The following is a 20,788-nucleotide window of genomic DNA, read 5'->3' on the forward strand; positions in this document are numbered from 1 at the left end:
TATGAGCTGCTTTAGTTTTCTAGGTGGAGACTGTTGGGCAATTTCTCATTTTATTAGATTGATGATGCTCTTGTCAGATTCCTTGTTACGCAGTGACATGGTTGGACAAGAATTTGCTTGTGGCTTATTAGAATGAATTCAAATTGCTTACTAAAATTCGGTATTGTAAAATCTGTCCATCATGGAGTCTTGTTGAAATGAGAGAGCCTTTTTTCAGGGCGCGATGCGGTGTTTGTCGCAGGAAAGAGAGCAACAAGAGAAAGAAGAGATGGAGAGAATAGCAGAGGAGAACCTAAAGAGAGTGGAAGAAGCTCAGAGAAAAGAAGCAATGGAGAGGCAAAGAAAAGAGGAGGAACGGTATCGGGAGCTCGAGGAGCTGCAACGACAGAAAGAAGAAGCGATGCGAAGGAAGAAAGCGGAGGAGGAAGAAGAACGTCTCAAACAGATGAAACTGTTAGGTAAAAACAAATCACGGCCTAAATTATCTTTTGCCTTAAGCTCCAAGTGAATGCAGGAAGATAAAAAGGATTGTGATATGGATATGTATCTTTCTTCATCTCAAAATTGCTTTATGATTATTGTTATTAGTGCTACCTTGTTGGAGCTGAAACTTTATTATGGCTTTTATTTTTCAAATGTAATTCTAGTTTCTCGTTTGTAATTTTACGTTAAGTTAATGGTTGGATGGAGAAGGTGGTGAATGATGATGATACACACACTGGTCATTCTTCTTTTTAATCTATAGCGAAATTTATCACCAAATATGTAACATCTGTTCTTACTTCCATAATAATTAAACAACAAACAAAAGAAAAAAAAAATACTGAAGATTATTTAATTATTATTATTATACGAGAATAATCACATTATCTATTTAGTAAAGAAGTTTAGGTAATTACAAAAAAAAAGTTTTTCTAAGGTGATTTATTATTATTACTTAGGTCTCAGAGGATAAATGACCAAAAAAGTATTACTTGTAATGCATAAAAGTAAATAACCTGAAGATATTATTATATTTGGATAATCATATATATATATATAGCTGAAAAAAGATTTTATCTATTTTAGTTAAGCAGTATAAGGTAATTAAAAAAAAAAAACCTCAGGTGACTATATTATTACTTAGGTCTCAAAGGGTAAAATATGAACAAAAAGTATTACACTTACAAAGTATAAAAGGAAATAACCTGAAGATTTGTGGGTTGTGTTTATTCCTGATTTACAAGTCTTCTGATTACAAGAATCTTTGATGTTTAACCCCGTCTTTCTCTTTTTGTTGTTGTTGTGCAGGAGGACAACGATCGAACAACATCCTCCGATGGTCCGAAGCCGCTTGGTTAGATGCAGTGCAAGTCCATCACCTATTTGAACTGCTTCAGGAATTCCTAGATGTTTTTCCAATCTCGGAGAACATCCCGCCAAACTACTACTCTTCCCTACTGATATTTTTATCTATTTTAGTTAAGAAGTTTAAGGTAATTAAAAAAAAACCTCATGTGACTATATTATTACTTAGGTCTCAAAGGGTAAAATATGAACAAAAAGTATTACATTTACAAAATATAAAAGGAAATAACCTGAAGATTTGTTACACACGCTTCCTTTATAATCCGCAATCACAATTATCTCTTCAAGATTATTGGCTATGCACATTTATCTCTTCGCGATTTTTAATGATCTACCATTGAAGATACAACCACCATGAATAATATTCATGATATAAAGTTCTTTAATCCATGTACAGTTTCATATCTCAATAAAAAGTTTATACGGTTGCTGATTAGGTAACAAGATAAATAATACTATAAAAATCTTAAAGATTATTTAATAATTATTATTATGTGAGGATAATCACATATATGATATATCTAGTTGTGAAAATATTTTATTTATTTAGTAAAGAAGTCTAAGGTAATTGCAAAACAAAAAATATTTTCTCAGGTGAGTTATTATTATTACTTAAGTTTCTAAATATGACCAAAAAAGTAATACTTGCAAAGTATAAAATGAAATAATCTGAAGATTGTTACACACACTTCCCTTTAACTCAATCACAATTATCTATCCAAGATTCTTGGCGATCCACATTTATCTCTCCGCGATCTACCTTTGAAGATACAACACAATGAATAATCTCAGTAAAATGTTTGTACGGTGGCTGATTAGGTAACAAAAATATAGAATATGAGATTAAAACTCTAATTTAGCGATTACAATTATAAAACAATTAATTCTGTAATTGTTTGATTTAATTGTACAAGAATCTAAAAAGCATTGCTTATACTTCTGATCAAAACCCTAATTAAGTGTTAGTGGATTGTGTATATAATACGATTACAACAATCAGACTGTTCGCTCTGTCACGTTGGCGAGAATTAATAACTCTACTGATCTACTACTCAAACTCTTTCCATTTTTTCTACTGACTTCCCTATTCAATATTTTTTTTTCTGCCAGACGACAAGGGTCCTAAGGAGGACTCAAGACTTTCCAGGGTTTGTATTAGTACACTATGAGAGTGTCATATGATAGATGGAGACAACATACTTAGAAAATTTATGTTGCCTTTTTAATTTTCTTTTATCTAAAAGATATTATGCCTCTGCTACATACTGTTATCATGAGTATGTGAATTGAAAGTAGTAGATTAATGTGATACTGATTATTGAATAAACATACCTTGATACTCTCTCCTGCAGTCTTTCTATTGAGTTTGCTCTGTTCCCTTAAGCTTACAGACATAAAGAGTTAATACTGATTTATATATCAAAGATTGCAGCCAAATCGATGTGCTCTCATATATCAATTTATCAAAGTCGTAATGTAATGTTTGTTACCTTGAAACCAAATCAGTAAATGTTGAAGCTAAGGGTCGCTAGCTCTCATCTGATATTCTGATTACCAAACAGCTTACATCATTGGCCAAGATGGATACTTCAAATCTGTCAAGATCGGAGAAGCTCCTAATCTCGCGAAACTTGGCAGAGTTGGATATACTTCCCTCCATATTTTGCGTCCCACTTGTGTGCTCTTCTTATGTTCCAATTTTAGAACTATTAAATAATTATTATTTCATGATAATCACAAATCCTCCAAATCCATAAAAGTGATTAATTCAAATTCACAAACTGTTTTGAATAATAGTGAATTTTTAAATCATCAATTTTAACATTGGATTTTTATAGTAGATTTTTAAATCATCAGTTAAATAACAATATATTTTAATAAACTTTTAAAAATCCATCATTAAATAAAAGATTTTGTAAATTTTACACAAATCGCTAGATTTATCTAGTTTAGTAGTATAAGTAAACAAGTCTTTAATTGTGGTTACAGCCGCTCCTGTTCATTTTGTTACAATGACGAGGATGTCTGACCTTGACGAAAACATGGTAGCTGAGATACTTTGCAGGGTTCCGATGACATGTCTGAAAACAGTGCGATCTGTTTGCAAAACGTGGAATACTTTATCCAAAAAGGGGGTTATTGTCGCCAAAGAGAAGCAGTTTCTGGGATTCATGATGATGAATTCAAGGGTTTGTTCCTTGAGATATGATCTCCAAGGAGTCCGCAACGAAGACAACGTCGTCGAGCCACCATCTATAAAGCAGATAAGTACACTTGACCAAATCGAGGTATCTAAAATCTATCACTGCGACGGTTTAGTGTTATGCGTTATCAAAGACGACTTGACGAGGGTCTTGGTCTGGAATCCCTACTTGGGGCAAACGAGGTGGATCCAGTTCCAACCCAAACACGATTTCCACAGATTGGACAGGTATGCTCTTGGTTATGACAAGAACAGTCGTAACCACAAAATCTTGAGGTTTGTGGATGATGATTACCTCCATGACGTAAAACACATTCTCCGGTACGAAATCTACGATTTCAGCCTCGATTCATGGAGGGTTCTTGATGTCACTTCCGACTGGGATATAGCGTTTTATCAACGTGGCGTGTCTGTCAAGGGAAACACTTACTTTTTCGCCACAGAGAAACTAATCTTCGACGAGGAAGAGGTGGGACCCCAAGACATAGATACGTCAGGGACTGAAGACTTTTTACTCTGTTTTGATTTTACGGCAGAGAGATTTGGGCCGCGTCTTCCTCTGCCCTTTCACTCTTACTTCGAAGAGACTCTCACTCTGTCCTGTGTTAAAGAAGAGCAGCTCTCCATCTTGTACCAGCGCTATGAACCATACGAGATGGACATTTGGGTTTCCACTAACATCGACCCCAATGCAGTGTCGTGGAGCATGTTTTTGAAACTGGATATGACTCCACTCACTGGTTTTCGGTTTGACTTTATGGCTGCGAGTTTCTTCATTGACGAGGAGAACAAAGTCGCCGTGGTTTTTGATCTTGACAGATTTAGACCAGACCTGACCTGTCGCTACCAAACAGCTTACATCATTGGCCAAGATGGATACTTCAATTCTGTCAATATCGGAGAAGCTCCTAATCTCGCCAATGGCAAAGTTGGATATACTTGGCCCATGTTTTGCATCCCACTTGTCTGCTCTTCTTCTTATGTTCCAAGTTTAGTGCAGATAGCTTAGCTAGTTTCTTTCAATTTTCATAATTTTGTCTTGCATCTCCCTTTTTTACTTTCAGTCTTTTTTTTCAATTTTCATGTCCTTTTGAACAAAGACTGCTGTCTACGGCTGCTAATCAAATTCCTAATCTGTTTTTGCTATTTTCATCTCCTTGTTCAAAATCTCTCATTAAACGATAAATTAAGCTTTAATTTAGCTGGCTTAAGTAGTAGAGACAGCGTTAGACTGTTTGTAGCTGAAACTTTATTATGGCTTTTATTTTTCAAATGTAATTCTAGTTTCTCGTTTGTAATTTTACGTTAAGTTTATGGTTGGATCGAGAAGGTGGTGAATGCCTGGTCATTCTTCTTTTTTAATCTATAGCAAAATTTATCACTCCATCATCACCAAATATGTAACATCCCTTCTTACTTCCATAATAATAAAACAATAAAAAAATGAAAAAAATTCTGAAAATTATTTAATAATCCCCTATATATTAATAGAGGAACATTTTGGCAAAAAAGCTGAGGTGTCAGCATTACATAGCTCAGGACACTCTTTCCTTATTTGTCATCAGCTTTTGAAAATATTTACATTTATTTACCATTGTATTTTTCCAAAAATATAATTAACACCCAAAATTAAATTTTTATTTTATCTTTATAACTTAATTGTATCCTTTAATTATATTTTCATAAAATCTTTAAAATGAATTTTAAGAACCCTTTGTTCATATGATATAATAATATAAGATTGATATTATAATAACTCTCACGGGTTAAATTTTTATTATTATACAAATTTTTTTTATAGATATATACTACTCAATCGAATTTTAAATATTTCAATTACCCATAAATATAATAGATTTTGGAAATAAAAATTACAGTAAAAACATTAAATAATTAGTTTATACCGCACTATGTGCGGGTTGTTACCTAGTTATTATTATATTTGGATAATCACATGTATATATATATATATAGTTGAGAAAAGATTTTTTCTATTTTAGTAAAGCAATCCAAGGCCATTAAAAAAAAACTGGTGAGTTATTATTATTACTTAGTTTCATAGGGTAAAATATGACAAAAAAATATTACTTGCAAAATATAAAAGGATATAAGCTGAAGATTTGTCACACACACTTCCTTTATAATCCTCAATCACAATTATCTAGATTATTGGCAATCCACATTCATCTCATCTCCTCGCGATTCTCGGTGATTTACCTTTGAACATACAACCACCATGAATAATATTCATGATATCAAGTTTTAATCCATGTATACGTTTTAGATCTCAATAAAAAGTTGATTAGGTAACAAAAATAAATAATAAAAAAGGAAAATCATCAGGATTATTTAATAATAATAATAATAATAATAATAATAATAATAATAATAATAATAATAATAATAATAATAATAATAATAATAATAATAATAATAATGTGAGGATAATCACATATATGATATATCTAATTGAGAAAATATTTTATTTATTTAGTAAAGAAGTCAGAAGGTAATTACAAAACAAACAAATATTACTTGCAAATTATAAAATGAAATAATCTGAAGATGCTTTCTTTATCCTCCTCATTCACAATTATCTATTCAAGATTCTTAAGCGATCCACATTTATCTCTCCGCGATCTACCCTTGAAGGTACAACAACAATGAATAATTTTCATAATATTTCAATAAAAAGTTTGTACAGTGGCTGATTAGGTAACAAAAAAATTAAAGAATATGAGATTAAAACTCTAATTTAGCGATTAGGATTATGGATACAACTAATTATGTAATAGTTTGATTTGAATTATACAAGAATCTAAAATGCATTGCTTATAATTCTGATCAAAATCTTACGACTTTCCGGACATTTCCATAGTCTCTGACAACATACCACCAAATACGACGGGACTCTCAGTGCCGACTCAAGAATGTTAGGTGTTCTTGAACAATTTTTTTTTTTTGAACAAAAGACGAATTTTTCTTTTTTTGAACTCGTACTATATATTAAAAAAAAGTATGGTTTGCATTTTGATAAAATATAAACACATGACAAGATTATGGACCTTTTTTAATAATATGAAAATTATAGGTTCTTTTTCTAGTTAAATTTAGCCTTTTTATAGATCCGTTTTATAATATAACAAGGTTATGAGCCATTTATTATATATAATATGAGAATTATAGGTCTTTTTTTAATTAAACTTAACCATATTTACACAAATTGTGTACCCCTTAGTGTGTGGGCCCCTGAGCTATGCACTGCTCGCCCTGGCAGGTTGGCCAGAATTATTAACTCTATTGATCTACTACTCAAACTATTTCCATCTTCTCTACTAACATACCTAGAAAACTTCTGTTGCCTTTTTAATTTTCATTTATCATTATGCCTCTGCTACATGTTATCATGAGTGTGTGAATTGGCATCAGTTTCACATAAGTAGACCGATCTCCTTTAGTTCAAGGACTGCCAGGCTTCTTACAAGCGTAACAGTAGCCAAGCCAGACCAGTCTCTGTCATAAGATTTTAATAAAATGTGTGATACAGAGAAGAGATTTAAGGTATGTATGGTCATTCATAGGCGCATTGATTTTACAGCAAATTTAATCATATCAAAATTACAAATACTTTCACTATGAGCTTTCTGAAGTGTCAATGTACATCAAGGATGTGTAAAAAGCATTTAGAAGAAAATTGTTGATCCTACCTTTCTTCTGGGAATACCTTGTGTAGAAAATTAACAAAGCGTTTTGAGTAAATCGAAGGTTCGGTCACAGATATTGTCATCGGATCATACTGCAAAGACTTGCAGGTATGCTCCACTTTCTTCTTGGTGTTATACTCCTGCAAAATATCTATGATTCCCATGTACACAACCACATCATATACTTCAAACAGCTCAATTGTCGCCGACTCTTCCTTGTCCTCAACAAGCTTGTGATGAGCTTGGGCCGGCATGTTCACTCCTAATTGTACACGCAGCCTAAAACAATAGATCCAGTGGCGTTGTTCAGCTATAAGCAACGGGTCGAATGAAGAAAGCAAAAGAGGGAATGAGTAACCTTGCAGTTCCGGGAAGAATAAGATCAACTTCCTGCTCGCCAACGGAAAATGCTCTGAGTGTGCTTCCTCTGATGTGAGGACCCGGGGCAGTATTCACGGAATTGGGTTCATGAGTAACCAAAAGCAATCCTTTTGGAGGAATGGAGAGTTCTTGAGTCAAACCAACTGAAAGAAGAAAAAAAAAAGTCAAAACGGTAACTTATACATTCCCCATATCTTTGTTTCTCAGTTCTGTAATCATCCACTGATATAAAGACATTAAGTCGCTTAAAAGCTTGTCGTTAAGATACTGACAGAATTCAAGCTCACGGCCAAATTACCTAAGCCATCAAAAAAACTTTTATATGATGTGCAAAAGGTATCCTCTTGAAACACTGGCACCTACCATCTACAGAAGAAACGCTTTCTTGATCCGACATTGCATTTGGAGGCTCAAGGATATCATTAAGTTGGCCAGGAGCTCTAAAGTGTAATCCCAGTAAAAGACTGTAGTCAATGATGTTCAGAGATTCCAAGAACGAGCAGTCTAAGTAAATTTGCCTGCCATGTGGGGAAAAGAAGGAGGTTCCACAAACAATTAGAAATAACAAATGCAAAGCACAGCTGTTTAGGATTTGGTGTTCCAAGAAGCTGTCAGCGATTTCAGAAAAGCTGATTTATGTAGAAAATAACCGTGTCACATAAAGCTAGTGGTTTCCATTTGCAAGAAATCTTCGACAATGTATCATTCAGCTGAGTATAGCACATCTCTCACAACGGAAATGATATAAAGAAAAAGTTATTGCACTCACTTGAAGAGGGCTTCGCGTAACAGCTTGTCCATATGAAATTCATAAGCTAGATCAAGATCTTTCAGTGTGGTCTTTTCTTGAATTTTAGTCTTCTCAGTAAATCTCCCTTGAGATGAACCCTTAAGATCATAACGACGATGAATTTTCAATTCTGTGCAGAACATATTCCCCATGACCACAAAACGTACCTATCAAAAGACCACAAATAAATCTCATGCTAAAAAGAAAAATGGAAACACAATGGAATTTAAGCTATAACTGAGACCAGAGAAGTTCTTACCTTTTTCCCCCACTTGAGTGTTATTCTGTGAACACCAAAGAATTTGGTTATAAGTGTGTTTTCATGGTACCCTACATGTTCATAGTACTTAGGCAACATTCTGAGTAGAACCTAGAAAGCAAAAAAGAAAAACTGGATGATTTTAGTCCTCAGTTTCTGTAATACTGACATTTAGAACGTTACCACCACGAACTAAAGATTTTAGCAATATACTAAGACATTGTTTTTGTGACATACTAAGAAGGGACTTACACTATCACCTCAAACCACTATTATTGGGGAAGACAAGAAATAGTAAAATCTAAGCTTTGTCAGTAAGTTCAAACCTGCAACTCAGATTTTTTTAAAGTCTTGATCACAAATCTGTCGTCGTGAGAAAGGTAGAAGATACTGCCACTTTTCCCGGGAGAAGAAATTTCTGTCAGGCCATCATCACCACAAATAGACATCATATACTCTGCAGCATCTAATTTGAACATCTCCCTCAAATTCCTGAAACATTCCATCGAAAAAGGCACACAGTCTATTAATTTATAGAACAGATAACTACTTGTTTCATAACTTGAGACCAATCTCCAAAAATAATATACACACATAGATTATTTACTCTAATTCTACATAGACTTCTTTGGTATTTGCCTTAAGAAAACTGTTTTACCTGAAAACCATAGGACAATAATCTTTCCAAGAGAAGTCGATAGATTTATGTGGAGGTGTAAAGTTGGAGCCGTCTCTAGGGAAGAACATTTTTGTTCTGGCGTTCTTACCAAAGTCCGAAGCACGCACTTCTCGCCTAGGAACTGGTGTAATTTTTCCAACAGTATACCTGTGATCAAAAGATTATTGTGTTAGAGGAAGAACTAATTATATCCAATCTTTGTAAAGTATGCAGTATATCTATAATGCCATCATATGCAAACAGGTTGCGTCTTTTCCTGTATGTGAATGTGAGTCTAAAATCAAGCCATATAGCAGAACTGAGTACATATAGTGTCATTTGTAAGACCGCGAAAATATTGTAGTTCCAACAATCATAGGCTATAGCAGAGCTCTCCAGCTTGCTATGTTTAACAAAGAAGAATATTTTAACATATGTTGGTCATAAGCTTAGGGTGTTGATTTAGATTACCTGATGCCAAGTTGGAGATTTAACATTAGATAATAGTTGTGTTCCCCCCTTAGAAAGGTCAGTAAAGACCTGGCCCTGACTTCTTTAGGACGAAGTGGAGGTTTAATTTTGTGTGACCTGTCAACAGAACTCATAATAGTTTCTCTAATCAAAACTCCTTGCATGTATTCCCTTTCGTAAACAATACGGTTTTTATCTTGTCCCTCGCTTTGGCCAGAGCCAGAAAACCGTGCAGACTTAGATAACGGAACATGACATGTAAAGTCTCTTGGAGGATCACAGGACCTCCAAATATCGTCCGTGTACCTATCTGATATTCTACCTGAATGTTTCGCCATTTCACCAGCTGAAGTTTCCACAGAAAGACTTCTTGACACAGTGTTTGAACTCCTTAGCTCCTCAACATTTACTGATGCACTACGAGAAAGTACAAACTTTCCAGTGTCATCATATTCAAGAGAGCGACACCACTTCTTCAGAGATGGTTGTTTACTTCCAGCAGGATAAAAGACTCCCTTGCCGTCTTTTAAACCTCGGGACCAGGTGCCATAATATAAACATCCATCAGCAAACTTATAAACGCCAGAGCCATGTCTAAACCCATTTAACCAGAAACCGTCGTAAAGATCACCGTTTGCCCATCTCATAACTCCTCTCTCACACATCTTACCCTTTTTCCAACTCCCAATGTACCTATTTCCATTGGTCCAAGAATAACTACCACGCCCGTCTTGTAATCCTTCTTTCCAAGAACCGTCATATAGATCAGAGTTACAATACTCTTTCCTCCCAAGGCCATGCCTTACATTCATTCTCCAGGTTCCACTATAGATAGAGTCATCAGGTGAGGTCATGGTGCCATAACCATGAAGGTAACCACCAGAGAAATCTCCCTCGTATTTGGCTCCAGATGACCAAAAAAGCTTCCCTTTACCAGAGATTTTGCCTTGATCCCAATCTCCCTCATAGATAGTCCCATCAGACCAAACATACTTTCCCTTCCCATTAGGAAGTAATCCTTTGACTTCACCAGAATAGAAATCACCATTTGGGAATTCTCTATCTCCAGACCTAAAAGGATAGACAAAATCTCTAATACTTAAAACAAGCTAAATAAACAAAACTTAAGAAATTACAAAATAAAAGTAAGATTCATGAACAGTAAAAAAGCAAACCTGATATCCATCTGGGGGTAATTAAGCTTGTGGTGATCCTAGAACATAGTTTATGACTTACATATGATGTTTAAGCCTTCTTCCTTCTTGTGCAAATGACAGAGTTCTCTGCATAAAGCTGAGAAAAATCAAGATAAAAAAATTGCAACAGAACTCATAGGAAACAACACATTGTTTCAACTCAAGTGATCATCACAAATCGATATGCCCTTTCTATTTAGCACTGTACAAATCCAAATTCAAAAAATTTCAGACAATGATGAACAAAATGAGGTTTCCCTGGACATTTACATCAACTCAAATCCCTCTCAAAACCAATTTGACTGGGAAATAAACTTCAAAGTCAGCTAAAATTAGGTTGAAGCAATAGAAATTTGTCGAAATCTAAACTATTTTTCCCCCCCAGATAATGACTGCTCATCGATATACTAAAACCCTGGAAGAAAGTCACAGACAGAGCAAAACCAGTACTCGGTACCAAAGCATTCATAAGCGAAAATTAATCATACAAAAACTTAATAAGCTAATTGAGTAAATGAAAGCAAAGAAGTAATAAGAATCTCAGAACATGACGCTTACAAGTAACAAATTTCATAGATTTCGCTGAATTAAAAAAAAATAAATAAATAAATTGGACCCGGATTCTCGCAGGAAGATGATACAAGCTAACTTACCCAGATGTTGAGCTTGTATGTAAAATCGAAGAAGAAGAGAGAAGAAGAATACTCTTAAAAGATTGAACCAAAGCTTGTTCGGTTGAGAGAATTTATTCTTTGAATTGTTAAAATACAAATATTTATTAGTGTTAGTCTCCCCCATGCACCCCCCAAGGTTCCATTCAAACTCCTTTCTTTTTCTAGCGAATTTTATTTAGACCTTTTTATTTTTATTTTTATTTTTAATAATATTCTTTTATTACATATTGATTGGTTGATAATAATTATGGACTTGACGGCCAAAAAAAAAGATATATGGATACTTTGACAAAAAAAAAAAAAATGGATACTTAATTTTTTTTAGAGTCATATGAAATACAATTTGGAGAACTAGGCCACTAATCAAAAGAGCATATGAAACTCTTGGCTAAATGCTTTTTTTTTCCGAATCTAATTCTTAAACTTAATTTGTACGCCAACAATCACATCTTACTCCGTTGTCTAATCTCTCCCAACTAAACTTTTTTTTTTAATGATCTTGCATATTACTTTACGATATGATATTGTAGAGAGATGAGGAGATCCATAAATTTGTTTACTGAAATTAATTATTATACTTACTATCCAACTTCTTCTTTTTTTTTCATGCAAATATAAAATATCGCAAAAGCAGATTGTTAACTTTACTAGCCAAATTTATGTTATCTGATTACAGTCAACACAATAATCAATCATTAGTTGTAAACCAATTAAAACAAGAATCAAGAATGAGTCTGGATCATCTATAATTATCGTATAAGATTGTCAGACTGTCATATCATCCAGGAGTGACACAATCCATAATCCATCCTTATTTTAATGCAACCTTCATTTTGATTATTAATCCCATATAACACACGACGTCTAGCTCTTGTTTCCTTTCGTAAAGACATGTGTAGCTTAGCTCATCTTCTTCTCAATTGCTCATGTTATATTTTTAAAAAATATGTATTTAGATATTATTTGTATTAATTTCACAATATATTATCATCTTCGTATGGATTGTTTTTTTTCCACATGTTTACAGTTGAAATAAATTTGTTTGGAGAAAACATAACTATATCCTGTACTCTTTTAAGCAAAATTGAGATTTAAACTTTTGAAACATGTTGAGTGGCCAAGCCAATTAACCCACAGGGCTCTCGGTCGCATAAAAGCTTTTGTGTGCGTTTGTGTAGTTATTGAATAATGTAAAGTGTATCAGTTCAACCATTTTTCTGTAAAAATTCAACAAACTATTTTCAAATGTTAGAAAAGTTGCACAATTAGGTCAACCAATATCGATCAGTTTTACAATATGTACGAATTCTTACGTTGAAATTAATTATTTTATTATCATGACTTTCGCACCTAAAGATTAACTAAACTAAAATATTTATTGGGAACAAAACAACCTCGAGTATTTTGTTTTCCGAAGTTGACTATACATACTCCAAACTCTCGAAAAAACATGTATAGTAACAATAACTTATCAAAATCTTGAGAAAAAATCCCTTTCTGTTGAATATATATCAGATCAGACCAACCTCCTGTAAAGTCTAAACTATTTTGTTGGTCAGATGAAATAGCCTGTCATAGGTTTTGGAAACTCAATTAAATCGCATTTAAGGCTATGAATAATTTAAAATCAGAAAAAGACAAGAGCACCGTCCAGGATCAGATTCAGATATCGCTGAATATAATAAAAGCCCGACCACTGAAATAATGTTCTGCTGAAGATTTTAAATAACTAGAATTTACATGCGGACGATGTTGACGTCGACGGGTTAATAATACTACTACTATAAGAGATATGGACGATGTTGTTAAAGATTGAATATATATATCGCAACTCATGAGTGATTGCGACTTCGTGAACCATGACAACACAACAAAAGAAGACAAACGATGATAGGGCCCTTTACAATATTGCTTGTTAATTTTTGTTGCTTCGGCTTTTTATTTAATGTTTATTGATTTTAAATTATGAAGTTCAAGTATTTGTTTTTTTTTCTTTCTTTCTTCTGTGCGTTAAATCCGTCTGATAATGATGCAACAGTCGAATTCCCTTTTGCTTTGTATGCGTATTCTACAATATAATACAAAAAAAGTAAAACTATACTATTCCAATGACTATATTATAACAAGAGATTATCGTACTACAACTATTCCAATGAGTCAATGACGGTGATGTCAATTGGAAAAAAAAAAAGCAATATATTCCATTAATGAAGGTGTAAGTTATTATAAAGGTGGGTGGTAAATTACATTTACTCGCATATGTAATATGCAATACCTCCTAGATAGTCCTAGCTAGCGTAGTATGAAATAGTATAATTTTACATTTCATTTATATATGAGTTCTTAATTAACTTTTAAATACCAACTTTGGTACGTTAAGAAAGTCAATAAAATTTGTTTAAAGCGAAGAAAATGAAGAAAAGAATGGTGAAGTGGGTGTCACGAAACGTATGAAGAGAAAGGGAAGTGGGGCTGTGCTGTTCTTTGTCGGTCTCCTGCCGTACAGTTCGTTGCAAAGAATCTCTCATTTCTTTTTATTTTCCTTCTTACTTAATTCTTACATATCATCAGAGATACATAATCTAGATCAGAAACTATGTTCACTATAAGGGAAAACACATATAAAAGGCTAGCAACAATTAGTTTTCCATTTTTTTATGACAAAATACCTCTACACACTGTTTATCATATGATTTGTTAACATACATGTGTCAATGTCAATGAGACTATCTGACAACTTATAATCGTTTTTATGTGTCATGCATACATCACAAGTATTTTGTTACTGCATGTCATGTACCTCTCAGAACTTTCGTTACCAATTGCAATTGGATTTACTCAATTTTGATATGGACAATTCTCTGAAATAGGACAATTCACAAGCTTTTGGTGTTGCACTTTTTAAACATTATGGCCTGTTAGACAATATTTTCAATTTAATAGTATGTACAGTAAGGCCCATTTATCTCTGCTTAAAAGCCCATTTTTAGAACAAGTTTTAATTTAAACGTAATTAAAAAAAAACTCCAAAGACGAAAATAACTGTTGTCCGATAAGTAGGATGGGATAGGGTAATTTCGTCGGACCTTTTACTATAATACCCTTCACTCTCGTGATAGCACTCTCGAGAAAAAAACTGAAATTGGGGTATTTTGGTACTTTCATGTTGAGGAAGCTGGAGCATGTCCAAAGAAGCAGACTCGCTCCACCGGTGAGCTCGGAAAAAGAAGAAAAATATGGAGACGCCAGTTCTGGGATTCGAACTACGGTGTCCTCATCTCTTCAACACTCACTGCTCTCGTTCCTCTTCCTCTCTCTCCCTTCCCGCCGTATCCTTACGAATCCTCACTTCCGCCGCGGCAACAACCGCCGCTGAATCACCGGTGACCGTAACAGAAGCTCCTCGTTCGAAACGTCATTCCAATTCCTACTTGACGAGAAAATCCGCCATTTCTGAAGTTCAGCGCTCCTCCGATTTTCTCTCTTCTCTGCAGAGGTGGTTACTATTTATCACTGAACTTATCTTCAATTCTGCTTAATCATCATGTGATTGTCTCTTCTCATGATATTACTGTTCCTTTCTGTAGATTAGCAAGAATTTTGAAGGTTCAAGACTTAAATGTGATTTTGCGTGATTTCGGAATCTCCGGAAGATTGCAAGATCTTATACAGGTTTGTTGATTTGAACATGGATTCATATATAAAGTAGGATTTATACTATATTGTTTCCAAGATGTGCATAAATTAATTTGTTTGTTTTGATGTTTGTAACCTTTCTTTTTAGCTCTTTGAATGGATGCAACAACATGGAAAGATTAGTGTTTCAACTTACAGCAGTTGCATCAAGTTTGTGGGGGCTAAAAATGTCTCCAAGGCACTGGAGATATACCACAGCATTGCAGACGAGTCAACCAAAATCAATGTCTTTATATGTAACTCCATTCTTAGTTGTCTTGTCAAGAATGGGAAGCTTGACAGTTGCATCAAATTGTTTGATCAGATGAAGCGTGATGGTCTGAAACCAGATGTGGTTACGTATAATACGGTATGCCTGTTGAAGTTTTCACTTTTCACTACATCAGTAAATGACAATATAATTTAGCTGAAAGAACCATCACGTTTTGCTCAGCTTCTATGATATATTTTCTCTTTGATTTTCTAGTTGCTTGCAGGTTGTATCAAGGTTAAAAATGGATTCCCTAAGGCTATGGAACTCGTTGGAGAGCTGCCACATAATGGAATACAAATGGATAGTGTCATGTATGGGACTGTCTTGGCCGTTTGTGCTTCAAATGGTCGTTGTGAAGAAGCTGAGAACATTATCCGGCAGATGAAAGCTGAAGGTCATTCCCTCAACATATATCATTACAGCTCTTTGCTCAATTCTTATTCTTGGAAAGGAGATTACAAGAAAGCTGATGAGCTGATGACTGAGATGAAATCAATAGGATTAGTGCCTAACAAGGTTTGTTTTTTTTATCAGTATTTCTCATCTCATGCAATCACTGAAATACTGTCTGGTTTTTGACCCCCGTGATAGATGAATTTGTTTGAATGACTTGTAACAACCTGATTACACCCCTCAAGAAATGCCCTGTAAGAGTGAAGAAATTGTTTAGATATCTTGTATCTAAACATGGTTTAGACGTCAATTCTCTCTAAACATGGTTCAGATTTCACATGATTGTTTTAGCTTCATCTTATTTCTTTTCGTAATTCTTCTCTTTGGATTTTTTTGTTTAATTGAAGGATTGTTCACATGATTCATTTTGCTTGTTATTATATAAGAGATTGGTTCTCTCAGCTCGCTTTTATAACTCTATCTGGAAATATTTGCAGGTGATGATGACAACTTTACTAAAGGTTTATATCAAAGGAGGGTTGTTTGATAGATCAAGAGAATTACTCTCTGAACTTGAATCTGCAGGGTACGCCGAAAACGAGGTAATTGGACAATATTATTTTTCAGTAAATCTGGCTGTATATATTCTAGAAAATGGCATGGAGTAACCATCACCAATAATTTATCATGGTGTGACTATCAGTGGACAATACTTGGTTACATTATACTAAACGTAGCTTATTGGTACAGTTTGCTATCATGGTATAACATAGTAAGTAGAGCTCATATAGTGTTCCTGTTTACTCGGCAATTATCTTATGGTCAAGATTTTGTTTTCTTCTCTAGATGCCATATTGTATGTTGATGGATGGTCTTTCAAAGGCGGGAAAGTTAGAAGAAGCGAGGTCAATCTTTGATGATATGAAAGGGAAAGGTGTTAAATCTGGTATGTTTTTATTTAAACTGCTGATTAGTTAGCTTTCATATTTCATTCTTGACTCTTCAATGGTTGCTGCTTTCACTGCTGTTCAAAATAGGATCGGGAATATTTTGCAATGAAATCTTGGGATGAACACTATTTATAGACTCAATTCAGGATTTGTCAATAACTTGGATTGAAAAAGTCGTTCTGTCCTTGAAGATCTATCTCTTATGAGTCAGCAATTTGCTAGAATTAGGGTGTCTTATGGTTAGACATTTTCTCAGATTTCTCAAAACCTGATAAAGAAACCAGTAAGGAGTATGTGGTTATCCTATCCGCATCTCTACAGAAACCAGTTCCCTATTTTTCTAGACAATGATGTCAGTTTCCTGTTTCAGATGGCTATGCAAACAGCATCATGATATCTGCTTTATGTCGAAGTAAGCGTTTCGAGGAGGCAAACGAACTGTCAAGGGACTCTGAAACCACTTATGCAAAATGCGACTTGGTAATGTTAAACACAATGCTCTGTGCCTATTGCAGAGCAGGAGATATGGAAAGTGTTATGCGAATGATGAAGAAAATGGATGAGCAAGCCGTTAGTCCTGACTACAATACTTTCCATATCTTGATCAAATATTTCATCAAGGAGAAGTTGCACCTGCTTGCGTACCAAACCATACTTGATATGCACAACAAAGGCCACCGTCTTGAGGAGGTAACTAGCATCAAGACATTGCTTGTTTTTATAGTTATAATATAGAACTCTTGCTTCGTAGCTTCTTGTATTTGATTTTTTAGTAAGTAATGCTAGACAATGCAAAATTTAGCTCTCTTTCACAACTTGTTGAAATTTGCAGGAACTTTGTTCGTCCTTGATTTACCATCTTGGCAAGATTAGAGCTCACTCGGAAGCATTCTCGGTCTACAATATGCTGCGTTACAGCAAAAGAACTATCTGCAAAGAGCTGCATGAGAAAATTCTTCACATTCTAATCCAAGGAAATCTCCTTAAAGACGCATATGTTGTAGTGAAGGTTTGAAATCCCTCTCTCGAGCAAGTTTTAGCATTCCATTGTGTTAGTGGTGTAATTTGGTCATAATTCTGTTTCAGGACAATGCAAAGATGATCTCACAGCCTACTTTAAAGAAATTTGGCAGAGCTTTTATGATCTCGGGAAATATTAATTTAGTGAACGATGTTCTGAAGGTCTTGCATGGTTCTGGCCACAAAATTGATCAGGTAAGTATCCAACCGTGAACAATTTAAAGCTACTTTTCAACGTTTTGCTTGGCTCAGTTCACATTACAGTTGAATTATTGTAGAAATAAGGAAAAAATGCTTTGTTCTTTTTCAATCATATTGGATCTCATTTCTTCTTCTTTCTTGCATGCTCTGTGTTGTTTTGTTTTTAGGTTCAGTTTGAGATTGCGATTTCTCGATACATTTCGCAGCCCGATAAAAAAGAATTGCTTCTTCAACTCCTACAATGGATGCCTGGTCAAGGATACATTGTTGACTCCACCACAAGAAACCTCATTCTCAAGAATTCTCATATTTTTGGTCGGCTAATCATCGCAGGGATCTTGTCAAAGCATCAAGTAGCCTCAAGGACGATAACTAAATCTCGATCTGAGCCGAAATTTAGAGGTAAGAGGTAATAAGGATGTATTTTTCTCTGTCCCTTTTTGTAGAATGTAATTTTTGTATGTATCATCACTCATCAGGTTTAATGAAATAGATGAGAGTCAAATTTGTAAATGCGCCAAATTGAATCGAATCTTATATAATATGAGAGTACTTCTCTAAATACGTTTCCAGTTCCGATTACTCTACAGTTTTTTATGTTCGTTTTTGTATTCATAATTTAATCAAACAATAAAGTGGTGCTTCAGATGTAAAACCATGAACACAATGCTTTAGATCCTATCTTTGGTTAACACAATTCTTTACAATTTGCGACACAATTCTTTATTAGCACCATTAAAACCATTTCTTCAGATGAGCCAAACTAACTTCAGATCCAGTGTAAAGAATGAGCCAAACTAACTTCAGATCCAGTATTAGCACCACTTCAAATGGTTTTATTAGCCAAACTAACTTTAGATCCTATCCTTGGTTAACACAATTCTTTACAATTTGCGACAACAAATGCTTTATAAAGAAAACACGCTCTGAAAAAACAGTAGTTCCTCAAATGCTTCAGACCCTCTTCATCTTAGAGACGGTTGGATCGAGCTTGGGGGAACATGCCTAATAAGGATTGCAAAGAAAAAAAAATGAGTAACTAAGATCGAGACTGAGTATATATATATATATGAATGAAGAGAGATGGTTACTTGGGTTCTTTCTGATTGCTTTGGAAGAGGAGGACGAAGCCAGATGATCATGATCTCTCTCCTTAGAGCTCTGAAAAACAAATTTTGAGAGTCCACTTGTCAGATAATGAGAAGAAGTTTTATTAAATATTAAATAATCAATTTATTCAATCATGAGAAGAAGTTTTTAAAGAATCTGCTTTCTCCTCCTCTTCCAAATCTACCGATCCTCTTCAGATATGAATATATATTACATAAATATTCTTTTAAATAAGTATCTAACTTGTACACATATTGTAAATTTTTTTTTTCTCAATTATGGATTTATAGTTTTCTTAGTTCTTTCAATAGTTTTTCAACTGTCAAACAAATGCAAGAAAACTAACCTATTATTTATTATATTATTTAGATACATTATGAAAATAAATATTATCAAGATGATTTATCGAAAACTAAAAACGCTATTATTGATGAAGTCATATATAAAAATTATATGGAAAATGATTCAATTATACCAATATAAACTAGGATCAACCCTGTGATGTACCACATGCAATTTATTTTCCTTAAAATTATCAAATTTAGTTAATTTAGTGAAGTTTTAATAATTATTTTGTACTTTTGGAAGAACTATAAATATTACAGTGCTATCTACACATTCTTATATTTGTAAAACTTTCAAATTCTTTTGTGTTGTTCGATAAGACTAACTATATATTTACATAAGCTCGGTTTGATGGGACTAGCTATATATATATATATGGTATATATAGTAGATGGTATACATAAACTCATAATTGTAGATAGGAGATGCTATATATATATATAATTGTCAGAGTAACTCTTCAGTTAGATCAAACCCCAAATTCCCAATGTATATATGGTGATTAAAAAAAAACAAAGACCATCAAAGAAGTCGGCATCTGATTAATAGTTTATGCAATCTACTGAACATTAATGCACATATTACTTCAAACAAGGTAACAAAATATTACAGCAAATATTCTTTACAAGTTACAACTACAATTTCAGTGGTCACAACTTCACCAAGGTAATACTCTTCCCTCCGGTCGTATCTCTGACCCATCTTCGTCTTCGAAATCAAGATCAAGCTTCTCCATAACCATGCCTACTCGATCTCCATCTGCACATTCACCATGAAGAACCTCATTGCTTTTGCTTCTCACTGTTTTCTTGCAGGACTGACTTAGGCTCACTTCAAAATCATCATCCTCGGCTACATTTGGACTAATGTTCTCGTCTCTTCTCCTCTTCCCTGAATCGGGACTGTCGTTGCTGATTATGGAGTCTTTCTTATTGGTTCCGTAGTACTCGTTTACCGTTGATTCTATTGTTTCCAACAGCCGATCACCGTACTTGCTTACTTTGGCCCTGAAACAGAGTTTAAAGACATCATCAAACACTTTTAGGTTTTTCTTCATTGGTTTGGTGATTAAGAGTAGACGTTTTAAGAGAAAAGCACAACTTACTTCCCAAGGCCATTGATTTCAAGAAGTTCCTC

The 20,788-nt window shown here is 34.1% G+C and overlaps 4 protein-coding genes across 8 annotated transcripts in view; 3 read left to right on the forward strand and 1 right to left on the reverse strand.

Annotated features, from left to right (window-relative positions):
- Nucleotides 1-742, forward strand: part of LOC104755318 (uncharacterized protein At1g10890-like) — a gene marked incomplete in the record, with an annotated part of 6,215 nt that extends 5,473 nt beyond the window's left edge. For both annotated transcript variants that reach the window (XM_019239684.1, XM_019239685.1), the window contains 1 exon segment: nucleotides 223-742. In XM_019239684.1, coding sequence (XP_019095229.1) covers nucleotides 223-508 — 286 coding nt within the window.
- Nucleotides 3,360-4,573, forward strand: LOC104759161 (F-box protein At1g10895-like). The gene has a single exon (XM_010482120.2). It carries the CDS (start codon nucleotides 3,360-3,362, stop codon nucleotides 4,557-4,559), a length of 1,200 nt encoding a protein of 399 aa, XP_010480422.1. The 3' UTR covers nucleotides 4,560-4,573.
- LOC104755320 (phosphatidylinositol 4-phosphate 5-kinase 7) lies at nucleotides 7,101-11,829 on the reverse strand. Of its 4 annotated transcripts, none has more exons than XM_010477674.1 (10): nucleotides 11,663-11,828; nucleotides 10,989-11,096; nucleotides 9,814-10,884; nucleotides 9,343-9,510; nucleotides 9,011-9,176; nucleotides 8,685-8,795; nucleotides 8,405-8,592; nucleotides 7,999-8,153; nucleotides 7,613-7,778; nucleotides 7,101-7,533 (listed from the first exon to the last, which is right to left on the reverse strand). In XM_010477674.1, exons 2-10 carry the CDS (start codon nucleotides 10,997-10,999, stop codon nucleotides 7,254-7,256), a joined length of 2,316 nt encoding a protein of 771 aa, XP_010475976.1. In that variant the 5' UTR covers nucleotides 11,000-11,096; nucleotides 11,663-11,828; the 3' UTR covers nucleotides 7,101-7,253. The 4 variants fall into 4 exon arrangements, with proteins under 4 accessions (XP_010475976.1, XP_010475977.1, XP_019095311.1 ...); XM_010477675.1 differs by having other exon boundaries at nucleotides 10,989-11,106; XM_019239766.1 differs by lacking the exon at nucleotides 11,663-11,828 and adding an exon at nucleotides 11,568-11,584.
- Nucleotides 14,853-18,758, forward strand: LOC104755321 (pentatricopeptide repeat-containing protein At1g10910, chloroplastic). The gene is made up of 10 exons (XM_010477678.2): nucleotides 14,853-15,179; nucleotides 15,271-15,355; nucleotides 15,468-15,728; nucleotides 15,846-16,148; nucleotides 16,523-16,627; nucleotides 16,872-16,971; nucleotides 17,346-17,665; nucleotides 17,808-17,984; nucleotides 18,062-18,190; nucleotides 18,364-18,758. The coding sequence occupies exons 1-10, from the start codon at nucleotides 14,920-14,922 to the stop codon at nucleotides 18,607-18,609; spliced, it is 1,986 nt and encodes a 661-aa protein (XP_010475980.1). The 5' UTR covers nucleotides 14,853-14,919; the 3' UTR covers nucleotides 18,610-18,758.

Source organism: Camelina sativa, chromosome 17 (assembly GCF_000633955.1).
Source record: "Camelina sativa cultivar DH55 chromosome 17, Cs, whole genome shotgun sequence".
Taxonomy (NCBI): domain Eukaryota; kingdom Viridiplantae; phylum Streptophyta; class Magnoliopsida; order Brassicales; family Brassicaceae; genus Camelina; species Camelina sativa.

Coding starts and splice junctions, on each gene's coding strand:
- LOC104759161 (XM_010482120.2), top strand. CDS start 3,360: ATGACGAGGATGTCTGACCTTGACGAAAACATGGTAGCTGAGATACTT.
- LOC104755320 (XM_010477674.1), bottom strand. Junction 9,177..9,342: donor TATTGTCCTATGGTTTTCAG/GTAAAACAGTTT, acceptor GGAATGTTTCAG/GAATTTGAGGGAGATGTTCA. Junction 7,779..7,998: donor AAGCGTTTCTTCTGTAGATG/GTAGGTGCCAGT, acceptor TTCTTCTTTCAG/TTGGTTTGACTCAAGAACTC.
- LOC104755321 (XM_010477678.2), top strand. CDS start 14,920: ATGGAGACGCCAGTTCTGGGATTCGAACTACGGTGTCCTCATCTCTTC. Junction 16,972..17,345: donor AGGGAAAGGTGTTAAATCTG/GTATGTTTTTAT, acceptor TTCCTGTTTCAG/ATGGCTATGCAAACAGCATC. Junction 17,985..18,061: donor ACGCATATGTTGTAGTGAAG/GTTTGAAATCCC, acceptor ATTCTGTTTCAG/GACAATGCAAAGATGATCTC.